At 44.3% G+C, this 13,207-nt stretch overlaps 1 protein-coding gene across 1 annotated transcript in view; it reads right to left on the bottom strand.

Moving 5' to 3' along the window:
- The window catches only part of GRIK3 (glutamate ionotropic receptor kainate type subunit 3), a gene marked incomplete at its 5' end in the record, with an annotated part of 229,784 nt that overhangs the window by 67,526 nt on the left and 149,051 nt on the right, over positions 1–13,207 (bottom strand). Inside the window, 2 exons of the mRNA XM_081335134.1 lie at positions 4,856–4,999; positions 5,368–5,541. Coding sequence (XP_081191260.1) covers positions 4,856–4,999; positions 5,368–5,541 — 318 coding nt within the window. The remainder of the gene's footprint in view (positions 1–4,855; positions 5,000–5,367; positions 5,542–13,207) is intronic.

A 13,207-nucleotide genomic window follows, 5' to 3' on the forward strand; every position in this document is an offset into this window, starting at 1 on the left:
TCCTCTCAGCGGTTTTCCAAGCGTGAGTAGCTAAGGTGGCATACGTTGAAAGATCCTGGATCATATTTAAATCATAATTTAGGCCAGGGGTCAACCACCCCCAGGCCTGTGGGGTACGTGCACTCTCTGACACAGCAGGGATAATCAGAGGCACAAAGGGTGGAGGGAGAACAGGCCCCGGGATGGGGTGGCTGTTTCGTCCCGTAGAACTCCTGGGCGCCCATCACCCTCAGTTCCTTAACGAACAGAGGGCAGGTGACTGAGATAGACAAGTACAGGGAAAGTGGCTAAGTGACAAAAGCCCATTTGCTCATCCTTCACTATGGCCAGGGTGCTGAGATGAGAAGAAGCAGGCTGCCACTGTCAATGCTGCCAACACCGAATGTTATTGCTTGACAAGAGATGAAGAAGTAGCCATTTCATATGTTAAACTTGAGTATTGCTTTAAGACTTGTGTATTGCTTTAGTTTAAAATTGGGAGGAGGGAAGAGTAGGAATGCACTTTCAAGGCCATTTGTCTCTCTAAAGAAGATAAGGCTTTGGCGGTTCTTCTAAGGGAAGGGAAACTGATTCTTTAAATTAATTGGAGAATATGATTAATGACAAAATTAGAAAGGTGGAGAATTGTGTTTTAATATATTGTGCAAGGGGCGGAGATTTCAGATTCCAGCTTCCTTTGAGCAAGCATTTGCCGGTGTATGAGGCTAAACAATGCCTCAGAGTCACTTGAAAAGCCCACACGTCGGAAACTTGACAGCCGCGTTGCCTCTTCCAAGCTGTCCTTCTTTCCCAGTCAACTGCAAAGTTCTGCTCTTTCTGGCTGGAAGGTTGGCCTGGGGTGGGGTGGGGTAAAGGGTTCCACCTGGAGGAGGCAGGCATTACCTGAGAGCCGGAAGCTGCAAAGAAGGAGCTGCTGAGAAAGCTGGCCAGGGACCAAGAGAGGCCACGCCACACAGCAGCCCTTCCTGCAATCCAGGTAACTTGTCTGGCTCTCCAGCACAGCATGACAGATTTTGCACAATGTGAAGATGTAGTGGAAAGAGTTGGGAAAGGCCATTATTCCGTAAACTGGAATGACAGCGTAAGATGAGTGTTCAAACCAGGGAGTCCACCTTGTGTGATTGAGAAGAGCATTGGGTTGTTAAGGCATTAAAAAAACAAACCTCTAAAACCAGGGGGAAGCAACCTTGGCTCTTTTATGACTTGTGGACCTCAACTCCCAGAATTCCTGAGCCAGCACGGCTCAGCTTGGAAATCTCTACCTTTCCCCTCAGCATGGCTGGCTCAGGAATTCTGGGAGTTGAAGTCCACGAGTCATAAAGCAGCCTAGGCCAGGTGTAGGCAACCTTGGCTCTTTTATGACTTGTAGACTTCAACTTCCAGAATTCCTGAGCCAGCACGGCTCAGCTTGGAAACCTCTCCCTTTCCCCTCAGCATGGCCGGCTCAGGAATTCTGGGAGTTGAAGTCCACGAGTCATAAAGCGGCATAGGACAGGGGTAGGCAACCTTGGCTCTTCTGTGACTCGTGAACCTCAACTCCCAGAATTCCTGAGCCAGCACGGCTCAGCTTGGAAACCTCTCCCTTTCCCCTCAGCATGGCTGGCTCAGGAATTCTGGGCGTTGAAGTCCACGAGTCATAAAAGAGCCAAGGTTGCCTCCCCCTGCTCTAAACCTTCAGAGGGGGAAGGATCTGCCCCTCTGCTCTTGATTTTTACCAGGTGACTGAACTCTGTTGTCCTGGGATCTTCAAAGGCACAGCTGGTGCGCTGAACTCTGATATGAGAGAAAGATCGGTATTCCTCCTTACATGTGGCTCTCCTTGGATGCAGAACGTTAAATCAGGGGGAGTCAGATAGTATCTTTTCAAATAACAGATTTTTTTCCCAAAGGCATAAGCTTTTGTGACAGGCAGCTACCACTTAGGAAAGTGTATGCCTTTTAATCAAATCTGTTGAAAATTTGTACTGATGGAGAAGACTCTAGAAGCAGGGGTGTCAAACTGTGGGACGGTTTCATCATACCAAAGCCGCATCTGCCCCATTGCCGGCAATGCAAAAAGAGTTGCGACACGTGGCAACACGTCACGTGATGTGGTGAGTTTGACACCCATGCTCGAGGGTCCCTTGGAGTGCAAGGAGATCCAATCGGTCAATCCTGACTGTGGCCAAAGTGTTTGGAAGCTGAAGCCCAAATACTTTGGCCCCCCCAAAGAGAAGAGAGGACTCCTTGGGAAAGGCGGCAGGCAAAAGGGATGGCAGAGGAGACGGTTAGATGAGGACTTCATGGCAGTGTGACAGAACACCATTAATGTTACTTCCTGGCTCCTCCTGACCTTTGGCTGTCATAGGCTACCCTCCTGCTTATTATGACCTCCTGCTTCTCCTCTCAGAGCAAACACGTCTGTTTCTCCAGCTTTTGAGGAGAGACAGAAGAGCTTCTATTTCCTGCTCATCCTCCTTTCCCCTTCCATTTTATCTGATGGGTAAATTAAAACAGGTTGGCTGGGGTCTAAGGTCTCGATGGTGTCTGGAGCACACAGAGCAGATTAACTTGCAAGCCTTGCCTGGCTTCAGCTCTGATTTTACAGGGCCTGACCCGCCTCCTTTAGATCAGCTCAACTCGTCCCTTCTCATCAAAAGCATCTGTTGTGCCGTGGAAGGGACGGCCAGCTTCAAAAATGCCTTCTGCTCAGGGCCGCTCCCAAGAGGGATGCTGCAGCGGCTGTTTTATGGTGTTTGCTTCCAGCAGCAGATTTTGCAAATTTGCAACTAGCTAGAACAGGGGTCTGCAACCTTGACAACTTTAAGACTTGTGGACTTCAGCTCCCAGAATTCCTCAGCTGAAGTCCACAAGTCTTAAAGTTGTCAAGGTTGCAGACCCCTGAGCTAGAACACAAGGAAGCGGGAGACCCTGGGATAAGACAACCCAAAGGAAACACGACAGTTTTAAGAGCATCCAAAGTAGCCCTGGCATCCAGATAGTCTGGGAACTGGGAAGAAAGCGAGAAAAGCATCCAGGCCTCTGGATCTCCTTTCTGGCATTTAGCCCAAGTTCTATCCTTGCTCACTGCTGGGTAGATTGTGCACTGCACCTTGACCAGCCTGAATTTTGCTAACGTCCCTCTGAATTCTATGCTGAAGGCAGCACAGAAGACTAATTATCAGTTGCCTCCCATTATTTGGTTCCTTTCAAAACTAGCTGTAAGAAAAAATGGGAGGAAGCCAGGAACGCACATCCCACCCCCTCCCACAACAGTGGAGGCAATTATTTAGCCCAGGTCAGAACAGCTTCCTTTAAAAGACTGTTCACAAAAGTCGTGCAGCAGGTCATATTCTGAAGGCTTCACTCATAACTGAATAGCGAGGCCGCCGGTGGCTGTGTCCCACACCTCCTGCTCCTTGAGAAGCAGTTGTGAGTAGCCACCTTCTTCTGACCCTGAAAGTAATAGGTGCAGCCTCCTTACAAGTAATTGCACAGCCATCTTTCCCCATGATACGGCTGGATTGTTTTTAAAGCTTTTCAAGTGGCTGGACATCTCTCCCACCGCGAGCAGAAGCTCCACAGCTTGTGAGCAAAAATATTTCCTTCCCAGCCAGAGCCATTTCACTCTGCTGGCTGATCTCTCTCTCTCTCTCTCCACATTGTGCATAATTTCTCATACCGGTATCACTTCCTTCCAATTGCCACTGCAGCCAGCAGCCACTTAAAGCCTGATCTTCTACTCATTTCATTACCATTTGGCGATGATAAACCGAGCCCGAGAAACCACAAGGAAGCCTCAAAGGAACCGTGGGTTACAATGATTTGGCAGCAATGTCGCCTGGTGTTCCAGCGAAAGGGACATGAGTCAAGCGTAGCATTTTGAGAAAAAGAGAAGAATCTGCGTAGGCCAGCCCATTCAAAGGAAGCTGAGTCTTAATCCAAGGACAAATGTTTGCAGACTGACTCCCTGTCTTCTGTCTTTATGTGCCTGCCGGCAGGAAGCACTTCAATTTTTCATGCACACAATTGTGAGGTCATTGCATGACCTCCTCAACAATCTGAACAGTGCTTGAGCGTAGCTGCTGCTCTCGTGGCAATTACTTCTTCTTGAGCCAGCAGGGACCCTTTGAAATTATGCATCTGGTAGAGGGTGACAAATGAATTAGTGGGCTCCGTCTACAATTGAGGGGATTCAGGCTTGCTTGCTTGAGAAACATCAGGATAAATACCTAGCTGGCTAAACAAACCAGGCCAAGGAGTAGCTCCACTGGAACGTTCCTTTCATCTAAAAAAAGGTCCTGATGACATGAAGCATCACTGCCTGTGAGTCTCTAACAGCCCAGCCCCAGCCCCTCTGCCAGGTCCCTGTTAGAATGCTGCCATTCCGAGGGGAGGGGAGATGAAGGTTGGGAAGTAGAAAATTTACTGGTTTGCTTTGATGTATCTGCATGGGAATTTGATGGCAGGGGGGGAGGTGGGCCATAAGGGCTATCTGGATGGACTCTTATCCATCCAGTTCCAGCCTGCAGTTCCAGCCTGTTACCAAGATCGCAGCGCCAGGAAGACAACTGATCACCTTCTCGGCTGGGAGTTCTCATAACACCTTCATGCCAGCGGATTGGCTCCGGATGGACTGGGGCACTGGGGGGGGGGGTGTTTGCCAATTGGGGGTTTTAGTTTAACGGTTTGAGCAGGAACTTCAGATTCTGCCTGCCTTCTCTGCAATCACTTTCTCTCAGTAACGGTTCCTTTTGAAATGGTACTCGTTTCAAGAGTGGTGCTTTCCTGAAAAGGTAGCAGAGGCAGGGCCTTACACCCTCTCCCTGTGACTGCCTCCTCCGCAACATCTGCCCAAGTCTGGGGCTCCTCTTACCTCTTTGATAAAATTCATAAAGCGCCCACCAAATCGCCAGGCTTTGTGCCGATGACACTGAAGAGAGTTGACCGTCATCTGAGGGGCCCGCTGGTAACACACAGAGACGATGTGGACGGCATCGTACAACAGGGCAGCATCTGTCTAAAATGAAGGGGGACAGTAATTGCTTTGATCACATGCAGCCACTCTGAAAACCATCCCCCCCTCCCCATCCCCAAACGTTCCCTCAATTCTATAGGGCTGTTAAGGCCGCTGTGGGGAGCCACTGCTTCTACCCGAAACGCCTGCGGTTGGCGGACTTCCAGGCAATCATCCCAAATCCAGGATAATATTAGGAGGAAAAACTCCCTTCAGCTGCAGCCTGCAAATTGGCCAGACTCTTCTTCTGACAAAAGCGGAGGGTGCTAAAAAGTTTTTGGCGCAGCCTGGCATAAGCCGAATGAGCTGCAAACCTTTTCCGATTTGACACCCGCAGAAAAAGGACTAGGAGTTCATAGTGACCGTCGTACCATCATGACCCCCGCGATCAATCCAGGCTCCAGTCTGGGGGCCATCTGCAACCTCTCCATGGACCATTTATCAACGATGGCAGACACGTGGGGATTATCCACGTTCAAGATGCGGAAGCCAGTCAGGTTTACTCCAGAGTAGCGATATTGCTCAAGATCGATTGCGTACAGATCCTGTTGGGGGAAAAACAACAACTCTTCATCTCAGCACTCTGCCTGCTCTTATTTTTGGCATGAATGAACGTGAAAACTCTTGCAAAGTAAGAGGAAAAGAAATGTTGCTGAGAAATGTCATCCACGTTTCTGAACTTGGAGAATTCGCAGATGCTTTGCCTGAGCAAACAACCTTACAATTTAGGTGCAGAAATCAGCATTGGTTCCAATTAGGAAGCATATCTCAGCCAAGAATCAGTTAATTGTGATGATTAATTGAGCATAAGGAGAAAAGATAAAATATTGGAAAGAAAATTGATGAATGGGAAACTACGTTATTACGTCGTGCTGCTATTAACACTCACAGGAATTAAAAATTGTGTGAAATGCCAAAGTAAGTAGAAAAGCAGTGAACCTCTAGCCCCAGAAATCACCCTCTCCATATGTGCCTTATTTATTTAATTATTTAGCGTATGGCAATATACATGGATTAAATATAGATTAAAAGTAACACAATAAAATATGAATGTTAAAAAGATCTGTATTCAGATACCAATCTCTCGGCTATCCAACCACTGAAGTGCAGCATCGTTTATATTAAAAAAAAATCAGATACTACACTGGTGTACAGGTAGTCCGCAATTTATGACCACAATTCAGCCCAACATTTCTGTTGCTAAGCAAGACAATTGTTAAATGAGTTTTGCCCCATTTTATGAGTTTTCTTGCCACAGCTGTTAAGTGAATCCCTGCAGTTGTTATGTTAGTAATGTGGTTATTAAGTGAATCTGGCTTCCCCACTGACTGCTTGTCAGGCAGTCGCAAAAGGGGATCACTTGAGCAACCATCATATGTACGTGTCAGTTGCCAAGTGTCTGAATTTCAATCACGTGACCAGGGAGATGCTGCAATGGTCATAAGTGTGGAAAAAGATCCTAAGTCACTTTTTTCAGTGCTGTTGTAACTTCGGATGGGCACTAAATGAACGCTTATAAGTCGAGGACTATCTGTATGCCCTTAGCTTACAGCCAATCACAATGTGATCTACGGTTTGACATGGGATCCCATATAGGCCCCTTTAATCCCTGTGTACAGGCATTCCTCGACTTACCACCACAACAGAACCCAACATTTCTGTTGTTAAGCGAGACATTTGTCAAGTGAGTTTTGCCCCATTTTACGACCTTTCTTGCCACAGTTGTTAAGTGAATCACTGTAGCTCTTAAATTAGTCAAACGGTTGTTCAGTGAATCTGGATTCCCCCACTGACTCACCAGGACACTGCAACAGTCATAAGTATGAGCCAGCTGCCAAGCGTCTGAACTCTGATCACATGAGCACAGGGATGCTGCAAGTATGACGCTTGAGATAGTTCAAAGGTTTTTGAAGAATTGGGATAACAATAATTACTGCACCTGCTAATGCATTTTTGAAAGGCATTCTAAAGAAGAAATGAACGATAGAAAGAGAACGACATGGAAGAAATTATGGACCAATAGAATGAAGAGTGAAACAAATTATTCTGTACAAATATTGTAAAATAAAGAAATTATGGATTATAAGGTAGAGATGACAGCCAAAGTGGAAACGCAAGTGATACACTAATAGGTAAAAACTTGGACAAAGAATCATTGGATTTATAAAATAAAATTTCTAATGCCTTGAGGAAATTAAGGAAAAAGCTTTGAAGATGTGACAAAGTTTGAAAGCACATTCAGCCTTGTGAGAGCAATTTGAGGAATTAAGGATCAAGATTATCAAAAAGAAAAGAAATATAAAACTGGGTTTAGATCAGGGTTAAAATTAAAAATACTTTTATAAAATTCTGGAAATCCTTTATAGACTTTTTGCTAATGCTTAGACAGAAATGACCACAATTTTTGGATTCTATTCTATTCTATTCTATTCTATTCTATTCTATTCTATTCTATTCTATTCTATTCTATTCTATTCCTATTCTATTCTATTCTATTCTATTCTATTCTATTCTATTCTATTCTATTCTTCTATTCTATTCTATTCTATTCTATTCTATTCTATTCTATTCTATTCTATTCTATTCTATTCTATTCTATTCTATTCTATTCTATTCTATTCTATTCTGTCACAAGAGGGAACCAAGGAGAATAAACTGTTTCACTTCAAGAATATTTGAATACAGGACTAACTTCAGCCTCAACAAGTTGAAACCCTCCGTAAATCCATCTTTAATTTACAAAAATAAAATTTTAGTTAAATTTTGATTTTTTTAAAAATTTGTTTTGAATTTTTATATATTTTAAAAAAATAAAAGAAAAAGGGGAAATTATTTTAATTAAACTTTTCATTTAAAAAAATAAAATACATTGTAAATCTAAATTTTTAAAATTTTAAAACAAAGAGCCCAAAGGCTAATAAATTGCACAAAATTAGGCAATATTAGAAATACTGCTAAGAAAAAAATGATCCTTGTTTTGGAGCAATTGAAAATTTAAACATTAGAATATTTATAAGTTTGCAATTTTTCTACGCAATACCTGTGTGCTGAGAAATAATGTTAAAAAAATAAAACCTATTTTGAAAGAAATAAGGGACCTTGTATTAGAATTACTGGGAGTGTTTACAAGAATAACATAATCATGGAAAAACAGATGTGTTCTAAGATGGCGGCACCTGGAATGGCTGTGGCTGCGTTGGCTCTTGAAGGCGAATAGTTTTGGGAGGGATAGTAAGGGCTATAGGCCACATGATCAGGAAGATTTTAATGTGTTTGAGCAACATGGTGGAACTAAGGTAACATACGACCCACAATCTTTGCTGGCCTGGCGAGTTTCTAGTTGTTTTGGAACTGTTGGTGAGACCGTTAAAAGTCGTTGGCGCTGTTTGAATTTGTTCTACCAGCAGCAAGATCTGACTGCTGGCCCAGTGATGGATTGTATTGCAAATCAGGGCTGTTTCCAGAGGAGGCAGAGAGGACCTGGAGCTTATGGGGCGAAGGAACTGGATGAGGCTGCCGGCAGGCCCAGAGGAAGAGAGAGAGGCTTTTGGAGGAGTTGGTGGCGGCGGCAGCGTGCTCCAGGGGCAAAAAGAAGCAAGGCCTCTTTAAGGAAAAGGTAGAAGAGTCAGGATCAGAAAAAGGAAACAAGGCGAGGTTGTCAGAATACAAGCAAATTTGAGGGCTAATCCACATGGAGCCCCATTTCCATCTGTCCTGTTTGCCATCGTTCACTCCCTAGAGACTAAAATGGACAATGTGAAATTTGAGCGGGCCCCAAACAAGGAGCATATATCGGAGGTGGTGACCCTTTGAGAGCTGTACGCAACGAAATTTCATTTTGATGTATGCCGATTGGTGCACATTCAAAGTGACAATAAAGTTATCATTATCATAACCACGGGGGAAAAAGTTGTTGTCATTTGCAAAAAAATGTGCCATGTATATATTCATACCCATAGAAGACTGAAATTATATCTGTACCAAATACAAATCAATTGAATCACTTGAGTCTAAAGGAAACAATTAAGGGTCTATCGACAAGTCTAGCCACTCTGAAACTCAACAACAAAATGAGAAATTCCAACTAAAGGAAGAAGACTGTAATCAATAATTCTATAGTCTATATTCTGCCCACTTTAGATGACTTCAAATCATCAGGACTACACAGATTACACCTCTGGGATCTGAAGGCGCTGACACATGTGATTTCAGAACCATTGAACCGCATCTTTCAAAGATCCTGGACCAATAGGGCAGGGCTTTTCAATATTTTCACCCATTGCACCACTTTTAGGATATGGCAGCATCTGAGTACCACCAGTCGCCTAGCAAGGTGTCAAAAACTTGATGACCAAAAAAAAAAAAAGGAAAAAAGTGATGAAGTACAGGCAGTCCTCGACTTACAACAGTTCGCTTAGTGACTGTTAAAAGTTACAATGGCACTGAAAAAAGTGCCTCCCGAGGCACTGCCGAGCAAGACACCTGCCTGCCCGCCCGGCGGCGCTCTTCCTCCTATCCAAGGTTTTCATTGTTGTGAGCATTTCTGTTGAGGATTGGCAGAGGGGGTGGGGTGGCGGGGTGATTGCAGCAGGTTTTGGTCACTTCACATGACCCTGGGATACTGTGACCGTCATAAATATGAATCAGTTGCCAAGCATCTGAATGTAAATCACAAGACCCTGGAGATGCTGCAACATTCCAGCTGATTGGCACTTCTTCTGGGCTCAGAAGCGTCAGGATCAGCGCAGAGCTCCGCCTGGAGCCTGGCGCTGATCCTGGCGCTTCCGCTGAGCCCTGACAGCCCTGCAGCTCCAGCCGTCTCTTGCTCAGGCTTGTGCGGTGCTGCCACCGGTTCAGCTCATTCCCCTCCCCCGCTACCACTTTTCTAGGATGGCTGCGTACCACCTGGTAGGTGCTAATGTACCACAGGTGGTATCCGTACCACTGGTTGAAAAGCCCTGCAATAGAGAACTACCAGAAGCCTGCAAAAGAGCTGATGTGGTTCGCATCTTCAAAAAGGGGAAAAAATAGAACCAGGAAAACATATACTGACTAATAACCGGAAAAGATAATCAAGCAATGGATCTGCAAACACCTAGAACATAGAATCATAGGACTGGAAAAGAGGTCTTCTAGTCCAACCCTAGTCCAACCTTCTGCTCAAGGCAGGAGAACTTATATCATCCCAGCCAAGTGGATGTCTAGTCTATTTTTGAAAACCTCTAGCAATGGAGTACCCAGAAGTCAAGCTAGTCCATTGATTAATTGTTCTCAATGTCAGAAATTTTCTCCTTGCTTCTAGGTTGGATCTACAGAAACAAGCAAACCTATTACTAAAAGCCAACATGGGTTTATGAAAAAAAAGAAAAACAATTGTCAGAGAAACCTTATTGCATTCTTTGACAATGTTTAGACTTCAGAAAGGCACTTGATAATTTGCTTCTTGGCAAGATAGAATCATGTGGGATAGACATCATCACTAGATGGTTTTGTAACTAATCAACAGCACTCAACGTATAGTCCTTAAATAATTAATCTACATGGAGGGAAGCATACAGTGGGATACCTCAAGGTTCTGTCTTCGGTCCAGTACTCTTCACATCTTCATAAATGATTTATATGAGAGGATAGAAAAAGAACTCATAAAATTTGCAGACAACACCAAACTCAGGGGGAATAGCCAACACTTTAGAAGACAGATACAGAAGGACCTTGACAGACCTGAGCATTGAGCCCTATCCAACTAGATGCGGTTTGGTGGTAAGAAAAGTAACGTCCTGCACATAGGCAAGAAAACCCAAATGTACAGGTATAGAATAGGTGATACCTAGCTCACTAGTAATCGTGCTGAGAGGAATCCATGTGACCATCACTTAAATATAAGCCAGCAGTGTGTTGCAGCTGCCAAAAAAGCCAGCAGTTTTAGGCTACAACAGAGGGATAAACAATCAAGATCACATGTTAGTGTGTTAGTACCACTTTACAATGCTCTAGTGAGACCACCCTTGGAATACTCTGTCCAGTTCTGGTCACCATGATACAAAAAGTTGTTAAGACTCTAGAAGAGTGCAGAGAAGAGCATCAAAGTTGATTAGAAGACTGGAGGCTAAGCCATATGATGAATGATTGCAGGAACTGGGGGTGTCTGGTTTAACAAAGGGAAGAACTAGGGGCGACAGCCTTTCAATTTTGAAAGGCTGTCAAACAGAAGAGAGGGTCAACCTATTATCCAAAGCACCTGAGGGCAGAAGAATAAGTGACAGAATGGGAACTTTCAAACAGGATAAATTTCCTGACAATGAGAAAAATTAATCAGTGCAATGGATTGCCTCCAGATATTGTGGATGGTCCCTCAGTGGAGATTTTCAAGGAGGCATGGACAGCATTTTATCCAGAATGGTACAAGGTCTCCTACTCCAACAGATGGTTGGACTAGAAGACCTCCAAGGTCTCTTCCACCCCTGTCACTCTAATTCTAAATGGCAGCTTCTCTGCCTGATGAAGAGAAAAAATAGCTGGACCCAAAGGGAAGAAAGAAGAAACTCTTCCAAGTGGTGTTCTTCTTCAGTCAAGTGGCCTAAATAAGCTGTATGAATAAAACAAGAGCTTGTTGTATGGATAAAGAAAGGCCTGAAATTCACGGGAATAGAACAGAACAGAATATAAAATAAATAATAGAATAAAATAGAAAATAGCATAGAATATAAAATAAATAATAGAATAGAGTAGAATAGAATATAAAATAGGACTTCCGGTTTTGCGCAGTAGCACAGCAGTCGAGGAATTTTCGGGCTCTGCACCCTACAGCTTATTTCTGCCTGCCAGGGGACCCTAAATGGGCCTGAAGTTGCCCTGTAGAAGCAACATAAAGGTAAAGGTTCCCCCACACATGCATGCTAGTTGTTTCCAACTCTAGGGGCCAGTACTCATCTCCGTTTCAAAGCCAAAGAGCCAGCGCTTGTCCAAGAATGTCTCCGTGGTCATGTGGCTGGCATGACTAGATGCCAAAGGCACACGGAATGCTGTTACCTTCCCACCGTAGTGGTCCCTATTTTTCTACTTGCATTTTTACGTGCTTTCAAACTGCTAGGTTGGCAGAAGATGGGACGAGTAACAGGCACTCACTCTGATCGACAAGCTCAGTGTCCTAACCCACTGAGCCAACGCGTCCCTTAGAGGCAACATAGAAGGGGGGAAGTCTGACCAATTGCGGAGAGATGGCAGTTGATCTGATTGGTGTGGGAAAAGCCTTCCAGAAACTGGCAGGAGAAAAGGCTATCTTAACTTCCGAGTCTAGCCCAAGCTACAAGGAATCAAAGTCCAAAAGTACTACTCTAAGCTGACTGTAAACGTGTTAGGAACTAGGTAAGAATAGTGATTTTCTTTCTTCTTCTTGGAAATTGATTTCCTGGAAAAAGAAAAAGAAAAACCCAAGAAGTAAAAAGCCTCTGAAAGTGAGAAGGAGGGGGACCTTTGCCCCACCCTCCTGCAGAAAGAAGCGTGAATTAAAATGGGCTGTTACTCGTCCCAGCTTCTGCCAACCTAGCAGTTTGAAAGCACGTAAAAATGCAAGTAGAAAAATAGGGACCACTATGGTGGGAAGGTAACAGCGTTCCGTGTGCCTTTGGTGTCTAATCATGCCGGCCACATGACCACGGAGACGTCCTCGGACAAGTGCTGGCTCTTCAGCTTTGAAACGAAGATGAGCACCGGCCCCTAGAGTCAGAAACGACTAGCACGCATATGCAGGGGAAACTTTACCTTTACCTTTACCTATAAAAACATCTTACCTGTTTTGCCCTTTGTACCTACAATAACAGTTATAAGATTATGGGAAGATTCTTTGATTCAATGAAGCATACTGAAGATGTTGGGCAGGAAAAAAAAGGCTAAAGTGAGAATTAAGAAATTAGATGATGGGAATTACCAGAGGGAGTATTTAATAATTAAACATTTGTTTGAATATGGTTAAAGAAAGAGAAAATTTTTGAATATAAATAAATATTAATTTAAGAGGAATGAAAGCCCCCCCCCAGGGCTTCCGTTTTGTGCTCGTGGCGCTGGCGGATGTGCAGTGAGAGTTCTCCTCTCTGCCGCCCGGCTTTCCTTCATTGGGGGACCCTGAAAAAGGTTGAAAGTCGCTCTGGAGGGGCAACGTCTGTGAGGAGGCCCTCCAATTGATCGTGGAGGGGCAGCAGCCCCTCTGTTTGA

The sequence above is a fragment of the Vipera berus genome (genome assembly GCF_964194415.1).
Source record: "Vipera berus genome assembly, chromosome: 9".
Classification (NCBI taxonomy): Eukaryota; Metazoa; Chordata; class Lepidosauria; order Squamata; family Viperidae; genus Vipera; species Vipera berus.